The 20870-nt window shown below is 32.8% G+C and overlaps 1 protein-coding gene across 1 annotated transcript in view; it reads right to left on the reverse strand.

Annotated features, from left to right (window-relative positions):
- Window positions 1–295: 295 nt before the first annotated feature.
- Window positions 296–20870, reverse strand: part of LOC132741876 (calcium-activated potassium channel slowpoke-like) — a 48281-nt gene continuing 27706 nt past the window's right edge. Inside the window, exons 8-14 of the mRNA XM_060730140.1 lie at window positions 20028–20138; window positions 17374–17479; window positions 9544–9696; window positions 7890–8045; window positions 4739–4851; window positions 1349–1507; window positions 296–452 (exon numbers count right to left, since the gene is read on the reverse strand). Of these exons, the coding sequence (XP_060586123.1) occupies window positions 341–452; window positions 1349–1507; window positions 4739–4851; window positions 7890–8045; window positions 9544–9696; window positions 17374–17479; window positions 20028–20138 (910 nt within the window). The 3' untranslated portion in view covers window positions 296–340. The remainder of the gene's footprint in view (window positions 453–1348; window positions 1508–4738; window positions 4852–7889; window positions 8046–9543; window positions 9697–17373; window positions 17480–20027; window positions 20139–20870) is intronic.

A 20870-nucleotide genomic window follows, 5' to 3' on the forward strand; every position in this document is an offset into this window, starting at 1 on the left:
GTACTAGTTAAATGAACTTCACAAGATGTTACAACTTTATAAAACCTGTCATTCTTTAATGTATATAAAACATCTGTTCACATTTATAATCGAAATAAAAATACACATCCCTTTACAATTGTAAACAAAAAATAAAGTGCAAAAATCGATCTCGTGATTGTCTCATTTTTAAGTCTGGTGTTTCAATTCCAGACTAAAATTTTGTGATTTTCTTACAAACTTAATGTGACATAAGTGAGTCTAGCATTGATTTCAATATATCTTACGTTACTAGGATTGTTATATTATCCCATGCTATGTTTTTTTTAATAACTGACCAGTGATTTATATATACATGATGCTAAGGTAGTTTGCTGGTATATCTGTAATACTTACATGGTCTACATCTGCATTTCTTGATCATTCTAATATCAGATATTTCACTATGGCAACTCTTACAGTAATAATAGGCCCTGAAAGTAAATTATACAATCTTACAGTTGTGAAAGGTGATCTAAATAAATGATAGTAAAAGCATCAAATATTGTTAAAGAATACTAAAATGGGTCAAAGACAGAAAAGGCCAGGTTGCATTTGTATACCAAATATCATAAGGCTGTGATGTTACAAAAAAATGTTTACCATTGACCATAAATGTCGAAAATTTAACTAAGTCGGTAAAATGGCAGTGGATGAGCTACAGACCTGAAATTGAATCCTGCAGTATTAGACCACTAGTTAATGACGTATGTCAAATATCAAGAGGCTGTGATAAGTAGTTGCTGAGAAAACTGTTACTAAAATTTCCTATCATTGACAAATTATGGCCATAATTTAACTTGGTAAACAGGAAGTGGATGAGAGAAAGACCTGAAATAAAATCCCACAGTAAAGGACCACATGTTAATGCTGTATGCCAAATATCAAGAGACTGTGGCAAGTAGTTGTTGAAAAAACTGTTACGAAAATTTCCTACCATTGACCAATAATGTCAAAAATTTAACTAAGTCAGTTTACTGAAGTGGATGAGCGACAGACCTGAAATCGAATCCAACAGTATGGGACCACGTGTTGATGCTGTATGCCAAATATCAAGAGACTGTGATAAGTAGTTGCTGAGAAACTGTTACGAATATATTTTCCCCGCCCGCTCGCCAATATACCCGCCCGCCACCCAACATTCATCATTTTACAACCCGGGTTCGAACCTGTGCATCCCGGCCAAAAATAACTGTTATAAATTTTCATAGTAAAACAGAAATATTATCCAACACTGAGAGCCTCCTAGCATTATCAAAACTGATCAGTCAGCTTGCAAATATTTAATGGACCAAAGCCTATAAATAAGAAACAAAAAGACCGTGTTTACCTTTTAACTTCCTCTGCCGACTCTGCTATGAAGAATCCTTGCGTTGCCGTCTCTAGTTTCACTTTTGGTCCTGGGTTGATTGCTAGTGTGCTCTCCTTGCCTTCTTCTGACCGAACTTCTATTGCCAGTAACAGAAGCTTTAACTTTGCAAAACACAGTCTGAAATAATGACCAGTAACAGCATTTAAACTTGGCAAAACACAAGATAGTAACTGTAAGTTGGCAAAATATAAATTGTAACATTTGTATTTAAAACATAGCAGCTTACAAGTGCTTGACAAAATACATTCTTTAACAAAAGCCAAATAGAAGAAATTCTAACTGGCAAAATCAAAGTCTAATGTAACAGTCAATAACAGCAATTCTAACTCTTAAATATCAGTCAATAACAGCAATTATTACTCTTAAATAACAGCCAATAACAGCAATTATTACTCCTAAATAACAACCAATAACAGCAATTCTAACTCTTAAATAACAGCCAATAACAGCAATTATTACTCCTAAATAACAACCAATAACAGCAATTCTAACTCTTAAATAACAGCCAATAACAGCAATTCTAACTCTTAAATAACAGCCAATAACAGCAATTATTACTCCTAAATAACAACCAAAAACAGCAATTATAACTCTTAAATAACGGCTGGTTTCTGCAATTATAGCTCTTAAATAACAGCCAATAAGAGCAATTTGTACTCTTAAATAACAGCCATTAACAGTAATTCTAACTCTTAAATAACAGCCAATAACAGCAATTATTACTCTTAAATAACAGCCATAAACAGCAATTCTAACTCTTAAATAACAGCCAATAACAGCAATTATTACTCTTAAATAAGAGCCATTAACAGCAATTCTAACTCTTAAATAACAGCCAATAACAGCAATTATTACTCTAAAATAACACCCAATAACAGCAATAATAACTCTTAAATAACAGCCAATAACAGCAATTACTCTTAAATAAGAGCCATTAACAGCAATTCTAACTCTTAAATAACAGCCAATAACAACAATTATTACTCTTATATAACAGCCAAAAACAGCATTTATAACTCTTAAATAACAGCCAGTTACAGCAATTATAACTCTTAAATAACAGCCAGTAACAACAATTATAAGTCTTAAATAACAGCCAGTTTCAGCAATTTTAACTCTTAAATAACAGCCAGTAACAGCAATTATAAGTCTTAAATAACAGCCAGTAACAGCAATAATAAGTTTTAAATAACAGCCAGTAGCAGCAATAATAACTCTTAAATAACAGACAGTAACAGCAATAATAACTGAAATAACAGAGTGACAGAAACAGCAATTATTACTCTAAAATAACAGCCAGTAACAACAATTATAAGTCTTAAATAACAGCCAGTTTCAGCAATTTTAACTCTTAAATAACAGTCAGTAACAGCAATAATAACTCTTAAACAAGAGGGCCATGATGGCCCTGAGGTCGCTCACCTGTATATAGGCCCCCGGAGCGAGGCCAGTTTAAACCCAAGGGCTTTTATTTGAACAAACTTGGAAGACACCCATTAGAAGATGTTTCATGATGTTAAGTTTTTACTATACATATATAATGAAAAACAATGACCCCCCCCCCTGGCAGGGCTAATTTTAACCCAAGGGCTTTTATTTGAACAAACTTGGTAGACACCTTTAAGAAGATGTTTCATGCTTAACATCTAAGCTCTAGCTCATTGGGTTTTTTAAAAGAAGATTTTTTAATGTTTTACTATACACATATAGTTAAAAACAATAACACCCCTGGGGCGGGGCCAGTTTTGACCCCAGGGCTTTTATTTGAACAAACTTTGTAGACACTTAGTAGAAGATGTTTCATGCTTAATAATCTAAACAGTAGCTATTTGGGTTTTTTCAAAGAAGATTTTTAAAGTTTTTGCTACACACATATAAGGAATATCAATGACCCCCGGGGCGGGGCCAATTTTGACCCTAGGGCTTTTATTTGAACAAACTTTGTAGACACTCACTAGAAGATGTTTCATGCTTAATATCTAAACTGTAGCTATTTTTGTTTTTTTAAAGAAGATTTTTTAAGTTTTTGCTATACACATATAAGGAAAATCAATGACCCCCGGGGCGGGGCCAATATTGACCCCAGGGCTTTTATTTGAACAAACTTGGTAGACACCCATTAGAACATGTTTCATGCTAAATATCTTAGCTCTAGCTCTTTGAGTTCTTTAAAAGAAGATTTTTTAAAGTTTTTACTATATGCATATAGGGAAAATAAATGACCCCCTGGGGCGGGGCCAATTTTGACCCCAGGGCTTTTATTTGAACAAACTTGGTAGACACTCATGAGAAGATGTTTCATGCTAAATATCTTAGCTCTAGCTCTTTGAGTTCTTTAAAAGAAGATTTTTTAAGTTTTTACTATATGCATATAGGGAATATCAATGACCCCCTGGGGCGGGGCCAATTTTAATCCCAGGGCTTTTATTTGAACAAACTTGGTAGACACTCATGAGAAGATGTTTCATGCTAAATATCTTAGCTCTAGCTCTTTGGGTTCTTTAAAAGAAGATATTTTAAGTTTTTACTATATGCATATAGGGAAAATAAATGACCCCCTGGGGCGGGGCCAATTTTGACCCCAGGGCATTTATTTGAACAAACTTGGTAGACACTCACTAGAAGATGTTTTATGCCAAATATCTAAGCTCTAGCTCTTTGGTTTTTTTTAAAAGAAGATATTTAAAGTTTTTTCTTTCGGTTGCCATGGCAACCAGAGTTCTGCATGGAATTAAATTCTTAAAACAATTTTTAAAGGTGACCACCAAAGGAACATTCCTGTGAAGTTTGGATGAAATTGGCTTGGTGGTTTATGAGGAGATGTCATTTAAAGTAAAAGTTTACGGACGGACGGACGGACGATGGACGGAAGCCGGACGAAAAGCGATCACAAAAGCTCACCCTGTCACTTTGTGACAGGTGAGCTAAAAACAGCCAGTAACAGCAATAATAACTCTTAAATAACAGCCAGTAACAGCAATAATAAGTTTTAAATAACAGCCAGTAACAGCAATAATAACTCTTAAATAACAGACAGTAACAGCAATAATAACTGAAATAACAGACAGAAACAGCAATTATTACTCTAAAATAACAGACAATAACAGCAATTCTAACTCTTAAATAACAGCCAATAACAGCAAGTCTTACTTCCAACAGTGTTAAATATGTATTTCATGATTTTCTTTTAAAGTTCTCAGACATCAAGCCAAATTTTTTCCAACTGGCAAGATACATGTATTGCCATAGATCTTCCAATTATCATAAGGCAATTATAGTTCAAAATTATTAAAAATTAAAAAAAAAAAACGCACACAAAAAACAAACAAACAAACAAAAACAACTCACTCTGCTGCTTCTGGAAATGTAAGGCCATTAAATGAGCTGGATAAAAATTCTGTATACATCTCCATTGCTGTTCCCCTCATGTAATCATTCTGCCACTGTGGCATTTCCACTGACTGTAACAGAAATATAATCAGTGTACAGTTAGCCTTTCTAGCTTCTTTCCCCCCCCCCCCCAGAAACAATACTGTATTATCATTAAATTGTTGCATTGTTTACATTATGTTTATTGTGAAACATTTAAGTTCAAGAATTAATCTTTTAATTGCTCCAAAAGAGTAATTATACTCAGTGATTTTTTTCATCTTATATAGTAGAGGCATATAAAAGACCTCTTCCCAAACAAATTTTTCTTTAAATCGTGCAGCTTTCCCAAAATCTTAACTTACACCAGCTTTTTTAATTTCCAAATTTGCAATTTATAGCAGATTATTTTTCTCAAAATCAAGAAGCTTAGGCCTCTTCCTAATTAAGTGGAAAAAACACTTGCTCAGAAATGCATTGAACAATTAGCTTCATGTACAACACAAACATCTGTGGTTTTAACCACAGGTGGCAGTATCAGTGTTTGGACACCCCACCCCTATCTGCCCCTGGACCCCTACTACAACCCTGAAAAAAAAATAATTCAACACTCTAAGGCTTACTATATGGTACCAAATACAAAACCACCGATGAAATTATATAAAAAAAACAAATTTCCACTATCAAAATTATAGTTATAGAAAGGTGAAAAGCCTAATATATGTTCATTTGCCAAACAATGTGGAACACGGGAAATCGTCGTTTCGGCTACTGAGACGCATTCCGGCGGGATTTCGTTGCATCATTCATTAACATCAATAAAAAGAACTTGAATTCCACAGCTTATCTAATTCAAGTCCAACGAATATCAATATTCTATCGATTTTTTCTATTTCACGGTATTTTTTTTACTTGTCGTTGCCATTTTGGATTCTGATACCTGTGTGTTATACGCGATCTGATTGGACGTCCAATGTGGCTCGTCCAATCAGATCGCGTATTTCAACCCAGGTATCAGACTGCAAAATGGCTACGACAATTCAAAAAATACCGTGAAACAGAAAAAATCGGAATGATAGTGATATTCGTTGGACTTGAATTAGATAAGCTGTGGAATTCTAGTTCTTTTTATTGATGTTAATGAATGATGCAGCGAAATCCCGCCGGAATGCGTCTCAGTAGCCGAAACGACGATTTCCCGTGTTCCACATTGTTTGGCAAATGAACATATAGTAGGCTTTTCACCTTTCTATAACTATAAGTTTGATAGTGGAAAAAATTTTTTTTTATATAATTTCATCGGTGGTTTTGTATTTGGTACCTTATAGTAAGCTTTAGAGTGTTGAATTTTTTTTCAGGGTTGTAGTAGGGGTCCAGGGGCAGGGGTGTCCAAACACTGATACTGCCACCTGTGGTTTTAACACAAACATAGTGTCAGATACATTAGTATGGCTAATAGATTATTCTTCACAGCATAATATACTATTTAAATTTGTGACCTTAGCATTACACAAGAAAACAAGTGACAAGAAATTACCACAAAACCAGGTTTTCTACCAACATATCACATTATGTGAGAAAAAAAACCCAACGATATCAAAAATAATCAAATCAAAATTATTACACAATATTATTCACAAGGGCCCTTGATAGCAATCATTCTGTGAAAATTTTGGTTGAAATCCCTTGATAAATGTAGGAGTTGTGTCTCGAAAAAACTGTTAACGCCTTATCACAGCCTTAACTTTCCTTTCTTTTCAGACAGTTAATATCTTAATCATAATTTAAGACATTTTACATTAGACATGAACTAAACTTATATGAGTCCATTGTCAAGCTAAGATCATTACATATTAAAATTTTGCAGGCCTATGTATAACCAGACAATATGTTTACCAAAGTAATCTAACTGGGCAACCAGGCTCTGCAATGTTGATATTTGATTAAAATAAATCCACTGTAGTTTGAAGATTTGAAATCAGTCGGGGATCATTGGTTATTTGATATATAATCAAATAACAGCTAGTCTGGCATTGCCAAAATTGCATTCTGAGAAAACTAATTTGAACGAAAATTGCTCTTCTGTGTCCAAGGTCATCTTGTATACAAGAAATCTGTATTTGTAACTAGAGAACAAACTGTCTGAGTGTCAGACAAAGCCCCTGCAGCTTTCACTATTACATAGGAAATTGATAATATGGTCAAACAAGACAAAAGGAAAATTGTAAAACCTAAAGGAAGAAACAACATTTCCTACTGTGGTACATATCATTTTTTTCTTACTGACTATTGTTCTGTCTTGAACCCTTTCAGTGCATATATATACTTGTATTTCTAAAAATAGTCTGGACAAAACGAAAATGTGTAAAAATAGAATTTATTTACATGTACATTACAGTCGTCACTACCTGCTATGCTTGGTTTTTATAAAGGCATAATAGATAAGTGCAAAAGGACTTTACTTTTATGGGAAAACATTTTAAACATTTTGAAAGAGAGGACAGTATTCCTGGCAGATTATGGTCAATATAGGAAAAGTTTTAGAAAAACAGAAAATGTCAAATTTCCTTGTTACTACAATAAATGCAGATATAATGCTCATAAAAGGTAAGAACAAAATATTCAGTCATAAATATTCATTAAGCTAATCTTCATTGCATAGTTCACATTTGGAAAATCTCGATCTTTATTTAGCGTAACATGTAATCAATCTGATAGACAGTTTTTATTTCCTTTTTAAGCGGACATTTCTCTTACAAGTCAAAGAGCAGAGTCTGTAAAGTGAATGCTGTCTGCTGTAAAAATTCACATTAGAAAAACACACTTGCTAATTAAAAAGGTTTTCGTTTGCTCTTACAATAGTTGTTGATCAAAGTATCAGATTCTGTCAAAAGTATTGACTCTGTGGAATAACATGTTTTTAACAACATAATGCACATGTTTTTCTTAGTTAACTAAAAGTTTGCATGACTTATCTTAGAGAATGTTGTCTTTATTTTTTTCTTAAAAAAAACCCAGAATACTGGTACAATATTACCGGATTTAAGGGATTTACCATGTGGTGTATAACACTTAAATATCACACAGTTACAATATAAAAAGAGGACAATATTATAAATGTATGTCTTACTGGTTTGTATGACCTCATGGTAAACAGGTTAGCCATCAGCGTAGAGAAGCCGGGTGCCAGACAACTTTGAGCTATAAAACCCAGCTTGAGTTCAGCTATACATACAGCGTCATCTCCTCGTTTCCAATCCCAGCTTGGAATGTTCAATAAATAAGCCTGTAATATCACACATAATATTTTATATCTCTCTTATATACAAATATTTCTCTATACAGCTCGTATTTCTAGAACAAATTGTAGACAGCTGAAATAAGAGTCTATATGACATTTGCACAACTAAAAATAATCATGAATATGTTTCACTTTTTTCTTTTTTCAATCAATTTCCAGGCTGTAAGGGTTTTTATATTCATGTGCTGCCAAAAGTTTGATTACCAGAAAATTTTCATTTCAATCTTGTACAAAAATGGTTTTTATTGTCCAAAAATGCAGAAAATACATAAAATGTTATCATTATTCCGTAAATGGAAATTGGCACATTATAAAATATGTGATCGAGTTTGGATTCAAATCAAATGATTTTTATATCAATTTTAATGTTACAGATATATAATGCCAATTATCATAGTTATTTCAAGATTTTCACATTTTTTGCATATGTCACAACACATTCTGATACTACTTAATTTGTGCAAACAATTATTTCGAATGTTTACTATTTTAAGAGTACCAAAAATTTAACAATACATATGGATGTATGCACATACTGTAACATTTGCTTCAATGCTATGAATGGTTACAAATCTAGGTTACCTGAAAGTTTGCATGACAAAATGTATTAACATAGACTAGATAGCATCATATTAGATAGAAATAATATCTTGAATTAAAAAATCATTGCTTTATGACATTAAAGTGTGCCAACATGAACTTTATAACATTGTATCAAATTAAACAAAATCATATCATGGTATTAATGAAATCATATTGTGGTATTGAAAGGGCAATGACTTATGTTAAGCACACCACAAGATTGCCTGACAGAAAATATATCAGCAATGCATGCACTAACATTAACCTTAATCAATTGATCTACTTCACTTTTATGTTATTGATATTGTGAAAGTAAATGTAGTGACAAGGTCAATATCACTTCAAGATCACAAGTCTAGAAAGTTAAATTGTTAATACCTTATCTTTGGTCTATCATGACCTATATTCTTTACTTTACTCTAAGCAGATCTATATTTATCTTATTTCTTTTCTTTTCTTTACCATTAGCTGGCCTACATTTATCTTATTCCTATTCTTTTCTTTACTCTTAGCTGACCTATATTTATCTTAATTCTTTTCTCTTCTTTACTCTTAGCTGGCCTATATCTATCTTATTCTATTTCTCTTCTTTACTCTTAGCTGGCCTAAATATTACATGTACTCTTAGCTGGCCTAAATATATCTTATTCCTTTTCTTTTCTCTAATCCTAGCTGGCTTACATTTATCTTATTCCATTTCTTTTCTCAACTTTTAGCTGGCCTAAATTTATCTTCTTCCTTTTCTTTTCTCTTCTCTTAGCTGGCCTACATTATCTTATTCCTTTTCTTTTCTCTAATCCTAGCTGGTCTACATTTATCTTATTCCATTTCTTTTTTCTACTCTTACCTGGGTTAAATATCTACCTCATTCATTTTCTTTTCTTTATTGAAGTATATTTACCTTATTATGGTATTGCAGAAGCTGAACGATAACTTTAATATCAGCATGATAGTTCTTGATGGATATTACACGCATGATGTTAGATGCATCCTCTTGGTCAGGGTCATCACAATATTTGTTTGCTAACACAAGACATGCATGAGCGTCTTTGATCTGAAACAAAACAAACTCATTATAATAATCGTGACATGGCAGAGTGGTTAAAATCTTTCACTTCAAACCACTTGTCTCTCACCACAGTAGGTTCGAGCCGAATAAACATCATCGGATACTATAAGTGAGAAAACTATCTAGCTAGCTTATGGAACATTGGTGGTTCTACTGTACAGAGGAGCACCTGAGGTCTCCCCACCAGTAAATCCATATGACCTACACTGTGTTAGTGCAATGTAAAACTCAACCCCCAAAAAATGTTCTGAACACAAGAGCCCAAATAAGCAATGAAAACAACAAAAATTTTGTATGAAAATTGTAAGTTTGATTGTGAGTTCATGTGAGATAATTAAAATTTCAACATGTCTCATGTTCCCTAAAAAGTACCAATTTGGGAAGTATTTAATCTTTGACACTTTACAAATTGGACCCAACTGACTTCTATAATGATCGGGAAACTGAATGTGTGAGTCTCGTGAAATAAAGTCGTTACTTACTTACTTACTTACTTACTATTTTCAATTTGCATAGTTCTTGCATAAGTACATCATGTATTCCCATTTTGCCTTATACATCAGCAATTTTTTTATTCTTAAGAACTTTTTCAAAATATTTGAAGAGAACATATTGAATATATTTTTTGGATGAGTTATTTATGATGACAGTGTAAATGAAGTTGATGCTCCATAATGGCACAAAACTATTAATTTAAGTGTCAATCTCTGCATTATTTCTGGCATAAAAGGGTAATTTATAACTGTGACTACAACTAATGATCTTACTTAGTATTAAAACAGTTGGATAGTTAAAGGATAACAAGTTTTGAAAAAGCCTCAAAAAGCGCAGATATGGTAATCTTGTATAAGGATAGTCTGGGGAAGTAATCTTACATAAATTAAATAAGGGGAGGTAACCTTACAAAAAATATCAGAGGGAGTTGGGGGGGGGGGGGGAGAAGGTGAAACTTATATACAAAATCAAAGGTGAGACATCCTTATAAACAATTTATCAGGAAAGGTACCTATATATTATATACAGAATATCCAGGTGGATTACCTTGTGAGGCAACAATGTATAAAGTCAATTGTGTAGAATATTAGAATATTTTAGAAATACATGTATTTGAATTTTTTAATTTCCTTTCAATTGCACAATACATAAATATTCGTATTTTTGTAACAAGATGGTTATTTTCTCTCAATCTCCAGATGCTTTAACATAAACAAAAATAAAAGAAATTTGCCAGTACATTAATTTTTGGTTTTTGATGACTTTTTTCCCTTGGGTATTTATGTAAACTAAGATGAACTTTATTCCCTGGATATTTATGTAAACTAAGAAGGCTAATACAACAAGAGCTGTCAGAAGGACAGCGCGCTCGACTTTTTTAGTGCTTGCCTATAAAACAAAACTTTGACAGTTAAGGGCACACAAGACTTTAACTAGGAATTTCTAAGTACAAATCAAGAAACATTTTCACAGAGTTATCTTCTCTTGCTTACAGATAGGTCTCATGATGGCACATAAGAACTCCAACTTCCAAAGTAATATCTCAAATGGTTAAGTCAACAAGTGGACAAGAATGAAAATCTTAACTGAGTTTCTAAGTCAAAAAGGGCCATAATTCAAATAAAATCCTTAACAGAATTACCTTCTCCTGCCCATGTTTTGGGACCATGATGGTAAACAAGTATTCCAACTTTCAAATTAATATCTCAAACAGTTCAGTCAAAAAGTGGACTGGTACTAAAAAACTTAACCAAGATTCTAAGTCGATAAAAGGCCTTAATTTTTTAAAACAAATCCTTGACAGAGTTACCTTCTCTTGCGTACAGATGGGGTAATGATGTGAAATAGCATTAAAAGTTTCAAAGCAATATCTCAAAGGGTTAAGGCAATAAGTGGATTTTACCCATATTCAATGTATTTTCTAAGTCAAAAAGGGGCATAATTCTGTCAAAAACCTTGACAGAGTTATGTCCTCTTGTCTGTTGATGAAGGTCGTGATGGTAAACAAGTATGGTCAGTTTCAAAGCAATATCTCCAATGGTTTTGAAATAAAGTGAGGTGGTACAAAAAACTTAACCAAGCTCAATACACTTTCTAAGTCAAAAAAGGGCCATAATTCTGTCAAAAACCTTGACAGAGTTATGTACTCTTGTCTGTAGATGGAGGTTATGATGGTGAACAAGTATGGTAAGTTTCAAAGCCATACTTGTAATACTTCTGAAATAAAGTGGGGTGGTACGAAAAACTTAACCAAGGTGTGACGCCAACGCCGACGCTAACGCCGACGCTAACGCCGACGCCGGGGCGAGTAGGATAGCTCCCCTTTTCATAGAAAAGTCGAGCTAAAAATCAAACAATGTTTTTGACATTTAAAATATTATCTTTTTTCCTTCAATTCATAATAAATATTGACTTTTTTCAGCCATTTTATTTTTTACAATTGATGCATTTTCCTTCTAAATAAGTTCACTTCACCAAGGTAATCCTTATTTGTTTGCAATTATGTAAGATTTATGGTTGGATTATATCTGGAAACACCATTTTTTTATCATAAAATTTCCAATTCTACAGAAATAACCATTTCCCCCTGTAATTGATGAGATGAGAGGCTGTAATAGAGAGAAACATATAATGCAAGGATTTAATTGCTCTAACATATTTCTCTCTTCCGCATTTGTTTTCAGAGGTGTAATTACATCAGATGGAAAAAAAAGAAGATAAAAATCTGTTAGAAAGCAAGTTATACATAGATCTCTTTTCCAGAGAACATTTTTAACAGGTATTTCTTGTAGATAAAAGTGCATGCACAACATCATTAAAGTAGACATAATTATATGCACTTGGCCAATATGCCAAAAATAGCCTCAAAGAAAATGAAGCATAACTCCACCCCCTCACTTTCTGTATAATTATATACTTGGTTATCAAGAATAACAGGACTCAAGAAGCCATCCAGTAAGCTCAACAGGGGGACTGTGAATCGTGCGACCTGGGTTCGATTCCTGGACGGAGCAGCTTTCGTTGTGACTGATCATGAGATCCTTTCTACTGACATTCTCACTGTAAAAGTGAAGGCAACTGGTACTAGCTGGTACACTGCTTGACAGTACGCCCAGGAGTGATGAGGTGGCTGAACTGGTCTCTGGCAAATTCAATGTGGCTTACAGCCATAATCTGGAGTGAAAACTACATGTACCAACACCACCACCGTAACATGCAGAGTCAAGTTATCCATGCAATCTGATCAGGCTCTATATAGTGTTGGGTGACTTCCTCTTAATATCCTTAAAACAAATAACTGGACACTTCCAAAAATAGAAGCTTGACAAATCATCTTAAGAATTTTAGCAGTTTTAGGGTTATAATGTTTCTAAACAAAAAGAGAAAGAGGAAGACAGCTGAGCAATTATGTTGTGTTGTTTTGTTTGAAGTTTTACCATGCACCAATACTATAAAGGTCATATGGTGACATTCTAGCTTTATCCAGGAGGAGGAAGACCTCAGAAGCCACTCCAGCAGAAAAGAACCACATGTTGTCAACATACATGTAGTCAAAATATATAAGTGCCAACTTACTAGGCAAAATAAATAGCACATTAAGAGTAGGACAATAGTTCAAATAAAACAAATTCCCTTTGTTCAAAAGGACATTAATACAATTGTTTAAACATTTGTAGAATTAGAAATCAAAACACTGTCAAGAACAATATAATGCAAACCATCATAAAGCAAATACTGATGAACTTAAGCTAAAGGCTGCTTAAATATTTGCATACAGTCAATCTATAGATAGTATAAATGTGTCTCTTTATTCAAATAAATTGTAAGTACAATTATCAAACTTGGAATATCGTCCAGCATCCAGGATAATACAGTTTCTTCTGTATAAAATTATAAATATATAATATAAATTATATATATTATATATATATTATGTAGTGGATCAAGTCATCTGTGATTGTATGAAAATCAGCTTGCAAATAGGCAAAATGCTAGTGCTTACTTTTGTAAGTCCTTTTTTGTAAAACGTCAAAGCAGAGAGCACCTGTTATGCAGTATAAGTATCTGAACTCAATGTAATGTTACATTTATATGACTACAAAAGAATAAAATCTAGAAGATTGTTCAGCCTTTGCAATTAGAAAAAAAGACGTTCATTAACAAAGTCTGAATACAAAGTTTTTGAAAAACAGGCTTAGAAAATCATTTCACATTGATTGGTGCATGAAACTAATTCTATACAACAAATAACCTTGCAGGAGCCTTTGCCCCCCCCCCTCCCCCCAAAAAAAAAAAACACAACAACATTTTATACTCTGACTGTTTAAAGACTTCTTGTCCTCTTGATCTTGTTTTGCAATTTGAAAAAAAAAACGTTTATTAACTTAAAAAAATATTGTACTAAAAGCACAAGTTGGGTAAAAATCAGAACATCCAACCAGAGGTTACTGCTGTATAGAAGTCTAATACAAAGAAACATTTTCAAAGAGGACAAAAAGCCTATTTTCCTTTTGTTTAACTAAACAGGATCTCGATTGACTAAACTGATTTATTATAATCTATAGCATTAAACAAAGCAAAGTAAGTTCTATAGAACTGTCTATTTACATTGACAGCTCAAATATTTAAATTCTATACTAAATTTTTTATTTTTCTTTTGAATTTTCCAACTGTAAAAGATTCTGTTTATTTTAGCCATCATTGTCAATGACTGGTGTCAGTTAGGAATTACTTCGGTTCCGTTGTTACCAGAACACAGTCGTGGCAATGTTTTCTGTTTATCATCCCGTATCATAGACTACCATTGTTGCAGCATGTCCTCCGCTAGACGCCTTTTATCCAATTATATGAATAATCAATGAGTATGCTTCAACAATTTTTTGCCTGCATTAACTCTGGCTTATTCCATGTCTAAATCAAATTATTTCAAATGCTTTAAAACATATCTGTGATGTAAATTATTCATGACTAACTTATGCTTTAATGGCTAACGTATGTTTTACTTAACCCTAGGGCATTGAAGCCTTTCAAATACCTAGGACATGAACCCATCTGTACTGACAGAGTAATTTACAAATGACATTACGTAAGATTAGTTCATGATGAACAATATGGGTCCCTAACAACATTATGCAGAGTTTTGTTACTTCTGTAATACAGACATTAAACAAACAGTTTTATTCCTCTTTCTGAAATTACAAGAGCTGTTCATAAGACAGCGTACTCTAAACTTCTCAGAGCTTGACAGTTTTTGTTGGGTTTTACATGGCACCAACATGGTATAAGTTATATGGCCACTTTCCACCTTTACTGGTGGAGGAAGATCTCAGGTGCACTTCAGTGCATTATACAGGCACGAACGGACACCCGAGTAGAACAACTGACATTCGTTAAGCTAGATGGATCATAAAAGCTTGACTTTTTCTTCGAAACAGACAAGCTAATAACACAAGATGCTAAAACAATCTAAATGTAATTCATCAGCCTATGTTTCCTATGGAGATTTGAAAAAGTCATTTCTATTTTTAGAATAGGAAGAGAATGTGACATTAAAATCATTAGGGAAATTTAAGGCAGTCATTTCTATCTTTATCAGAATATATTGATCCACATAATTTTATAGGTATACTGTATACATGTATAAAGATACAGAAACTGGATGTTAATCTGATTTAGATTTTACCATACATCTGTAGAGCTAGGATCAGTAGATAAATATGCAAAATGGATTCAGAACAGTTCATTTTAATGAAAAGGGGTTTCAGTACCAAAAGCTCAAACTAACTGTCTGACCAAGCTTCAACTTTTAACCAGCTGGAACTGAAAGTGATAACCCTTAGCAATCAATTATTAGTTTATACAAATGTATTTAAGTTTGATTAATTTTATTTTAGTGTTGGAAGCTATAAGCTTATTGAAACACTCTGAGTCCGTTCCTGGAGCCAACCAGCTCTAAGCAATGAGTGCAAAGTTTCTTGCTTAAGGAAACAACAGATTGCCCCTGACGGAGTTTGACGTAACACAGCCAGGAATCCTTAAGTTAGATTACTTGACCAACGTGTTAACACCACCACACAATCAATTATTTCAAAGGAGTCTTGTTACCTGTCATTGAAACACTTTAAATAGTAAAACAAAATTTCACTAGCTAAAACTTATTTTCACCGGTCAATTTTAAAATTTATAATTTTATAAGGTATTTTCATAAATTATTCCCAAAAATAATTCTATCATCTTTTACTCTCAGAAAATATTGTCCCACCTTGCCAAATCCCCAAATACGGTAAACAATTCACAAAAGAGCAAAAAGTGTTATTTATTTAATATGAAGAATAAATCTATGTAAAAACCATGTGGATATGAATTGCTGCAGGTAATCTTGATTTATTCCCTCATGAAATAGTATATTTCATAGCATTTCAGGGGAGAATTTATAAAGATATTATTTAATGCTCGGCTGTTAAAGTAATAAAACACAATATGGTGTGACTCGTTAAATGGGCAATCTCAGACAGCGCAATAAAGTACAAACTTTGTAATCAAGATAAATTATTTATTTGAAATAGAAAATATAGCCTGTTTCATAAAATACATTACGATATGTGATAATGTTACTGACAGACAAATGAATAAATGAAAACTATTCATTCTTAGGATCCCCTCCCAATTATGCAGCGGGGCATTATTCCTCAATGCTCAAATGAGCGAGTGTTATAGAAATTTGTTCAGGAATATATGTTACCTGTCTCTCCAATTCTTGTATATTATATACATATATTATTAAAAAATCAATACAGGTATTCCCTCTGTGATTTGAAACTGAATATTCTGATACATTAGCTAATGTCACTCAGAAATTTGAGCAACTAATATATCAGACTTTAGCAATCTAAATATCGAGCAACCATAGATGGCTCATTTATGTAGCCTATAGGGACATAATGCTAGGGCTGACTGCAAAACTGCAGTAACTTATATGAAATAAAGGAGGACTTACAACAGTCTTGTGGTCAACCCTTGATTGGTACCCGCTTCATATCTTGATATTAAATTCCCAAAACTACTACAATGTACAGTTCATAAAGTCTAATTCACATCACCAGGTAATTGGTGGGGGGGGGGGAACACAATGCTGATACAGACCCTTGTATACAAACAATCTTTATAAGGCCACTTTGATCTTTGTAACCATGCTATTTAATCATTTATTGATTCCATCTCGTGTTGCTGGCTGATATGCAATTTAAATTTTGTTACGAAAATCTCTCGAGAATAGTCCTGTTTCGTTCATGTGCGACAAATCTTTGTAACAAGAAACTGATAAAAATTAATTATTAAAGTAAAATGATCGGGTCAATTATTGTATTTTTATCAAACGCTTGAGACTTCTTCCTGGTTGAGTGAAGCATAAAAACTCCATACCTTGTAGGAAACATCAGCAAATTAGTATAATATTGTGCTTAACTTATATTTCAAATTATCATTTCAAACTTTTTATGACACTCAAAACTTAATTTACATCACAATCTAAACTTTCAAAATCCCAAAACTGTTGGATTTCAAAATATTTATAAAAATATGAAAGAAAAATTTTGTTAACTAAAATTTTTTATTAAGACCAGAACACTTTGACCCTAACTATAGTGCATACAATATAATTTAACTTACCTTAACCCTTTCTAGGTCATTGGCATCCATGACAGTTCCCTGGAAAAATTCTACTTGTGTAAAATGCCTTTTGAATAATCCTTCAAGTTCAAGGTCAGGCAACTGTCTGAAAGAAAACACAATTATAATGTGAAAATTTCAAATGTAAAACAAACAATATTGAATGCATCAATGTTAAAATCCCCACATCTGCAACCAGTCTGTCAGAACATTCTGCAAAAACATTCAACATTAGCAATACAACAGCTATCAGTAGGGCAGTCTGTTTTACTATATAATAAAACAAGAGCCTGGATTATGTGCAATTTCTAAATTCAAAAAAGTGCCATAATTCTGTCAAAATCAAAGAAAGAGTTATTGGTCTTGGACAGTGACCTTCTTTTTATGCTGTCAAATAAGTGTGTGAAATTTGAAAAAATTCCTTTCAGTAGTTTAAGAAACAAACAACTTGCATGCAAAAACTGAATCAAAGTGTGACAGCTAGGGGTGACAGTGACACCGACAACAACAACATCAAGGTTAGTACAATAGCTCTCTTGGAATAGTTAAGCTAAAAATTCTCACAGCAGTTAGTCTAATTTATGATGGTAGCAAAAAATCACATCCCGTTTGATTGAATAAAATTAAGTAATAAACAAATCATCAAATGACTAAGAATGATATTAATCAAATCAATGACTTTTTTATTTTGAATCCAGGTGTGAATGTGCTTATAAATTTATTGATCTTGATGTTCAATGTTTGAATCTGGAATGAAACACCCATAAATTATTCAGTGACAACTATTTAACCCTGATCATACTGAATGATTTTAATGGACTTGCCCTGCTATAAATTTGGAACAATCCATTTTAAGTTTAAGGGGTCTTCAAAAAAAATGAGCATTTATCAGCATAGATTCTGGTCGATTGGCTTGATGTTCAGGCTAGCCTGGATCTAATCTGGTGGCATGGACAGGTTACTTTCACAGATGTTTACTAAGGTTATAACACAACAGGCTCAGTCCTTTATCATTGATTCTTGAGAATTTTAAAGTTTGCAGTCACATGCAGAAAGGCAAGGCAAATATGTCAAACATAAACTAAAATAACATTGGCAGATATTATAACACTGAAATACTGTCACAAACTTCAATAGATCACATAATTTTTTTTAAATTTTGTAATAACAACGAAATGTAAATGTATACATCATGCCTGAATGTTTAATCAATTTCATATTTTCGTAACAGAATCTGTTCTTGGAAGTTCAACTCATAAAATAAAGATATAAAAATATAACTGCCATATCAACAAAACATCAAATGTGGATAAGATTATGAAATACAGGAAATAATTTGCCCCTTTCCCTACCTACATCAAAAACCCCCTCCCCCCTAATGCACCACAAAAATATGACAGAAAAAGATAAAATAAAACATAGATGTAGACCCCTGCCCCTTTTCTCCTCCCCCTCTCCAAAAAAAAAAAAAACAACCAAGAAATAAGACAGAAAACAGAAAAGGGTAAATAATAAATATATTAAATATATATAAATATTACAGGAAAAAACCATCATAAATTGTACACAGTAATTAACCATATTGTCTGACATAATTCTTAATGCTTATTGATCTGTACGAGGAAAGCCAATATGTTGTTAGAATATAGTCAACAATAAAATTATATACCTGTTGATAGTTGCCAGCTTACAATATTTATATATTGATTTAAAAGATCAAATGAATGAAAATCAATGGCATATTTCTACACTGAAACTGATCTCAGTGTCAGTTTGTACAGCATGATTTCAATGGGACAATTTTCATGAAGTGCTTTTGTGCAAATCTTAGCTTTTCTTTAAATTTGCAATGAACCATTGTTGTAATTGACATTTAACATTTCTTGTAATCTAATCCACATTGAGCTTTCTTGTAATTCACCTTGAACATTTCTTGTAATTTATTAACATTGACACTTTCTTGAAAATGACACTGAACTTTCTGATAATGAAAATGAGTCTTTCTTGTAATCAACATTGAGCTTTCTTGTCATTAATAATGAGACTTTCTTGTTATTAATATTGAACCTTTTCTTGTAATCAACATTGAGCCTTTCTTGTAATCAACATTGAACCTTTTTTTGTAATCAACATTGAACCTTTTCTTGTAATCAACATTGAACCTTTTTTTGTAATCAACATTGAACCTTTCTTGTAATCAACATTGAACCTTTCTTGTAATCAACATTGAACCTTTTCTTGTAATCAACATTGAACCTTTCTTGTAATCAACATTGAATCTTTCTTGTAATCAACATTAAACCTTTCTTGTAATCAACATTGACCTGACTTGTAATCATTAATGAGCCTTTCTTGTAATCAACAATCAACATTAAGTTCTTTTTTTATCAACATTGAACATTTCTCATAATCAATATTGAACTGTTCTTGTAAAAAATGTTGACCTCTTCTTGTTTTCAACATTGAAACACAGGCCATTTAGGACCTAATAAGCTTTACAAGTGGTAACCATTTCAGATTTTTCAGAAAAGGCCATAATACTTTAGATTTCAGCTGAAAAAAAAAAATCAAATATTTGTTGTAAAAGCCTGGTATAATGCCACTTGCATTCTAAATTTGATGAAGATCTGTTATAAAAAATATCGACCACTTACTTATGAAGGAAAATGATTTCCACATCAACATCCTCCCTGTCTTTATGTAGAAAGTCTTTGAGGAAGTTTGACACTGAATCGTAGGTGATGTGACCACACACAACAATATGTCTAAAATTAACAAACATTTAAAATGTTGCTCATACAGTAAAACAGAAAAAAAATATATCTAACAAGAGCACCGCTAGGCGGAGCATTATATGCCTGAAAGTGCTTTTTTTTTTTAAGTAAGGATGAAGCATCTGTAAGAATTACCTAATTCTACCTAATATGGACAATCATCCTATGAAGTTTGAACACTGTGGGACAAATGGAACTTAAGTTATGTTCCTGAAACTGTTTTCAGTTTTAAGGTAAAAGTTACCTTGACCTTTGACCTTGTGACCCCAAAATCAATAGGGGTCTTCTACTTAATACAGACAATCATCCAATGAAGTTTAAACACTGTGGGCCAAATGGAACTTAAGTTATGCATCGGAAACTGTTTTCAGTTTAAAAGTAGTAACAACCTTGACCTTTGACCTTGTGACCCCAAAATCAATAGGGGTCTTCTACCCAATATGGACAATCATCCTATGAAGTTTGAATATTGTGGGCCAAATGGAACTTAAGTTATGCTTTGGAAACCAAATTGCTGACGGACAGTCAGACGAACGCCAGGGGGTATAACATAATATGCCCGAAATTCTTTCAGGCATATAAAAATTAACAAGATGCCCAATGGCAACAGTTAGAGCCGATTGTCACATCAGACCTTAAGCTTTGACAAAGTCAAACAATTCTTGCTTGTGACATGCCGTTTTATAATGTTGAACATTTGTTCCAGGTTATTTGAAATTCCAC

Source organism: Ruditapes philippinarum, unplaced genomic scaffold (assembly GCF_026571515.1).
Source record: "Ruditapes philippinarum isolate M1 unplaced genomic scaffold, ASM2657151v2 ctg2614_1_1_1_1, whole genome shotgun sequence".
NCBI classification, from domain to species: Eukaryota; Metazoa; Mollusca; class Bivalvia; order Venerida; family Veneridae; genus Ruditapes; species Ruditapes philippinarum.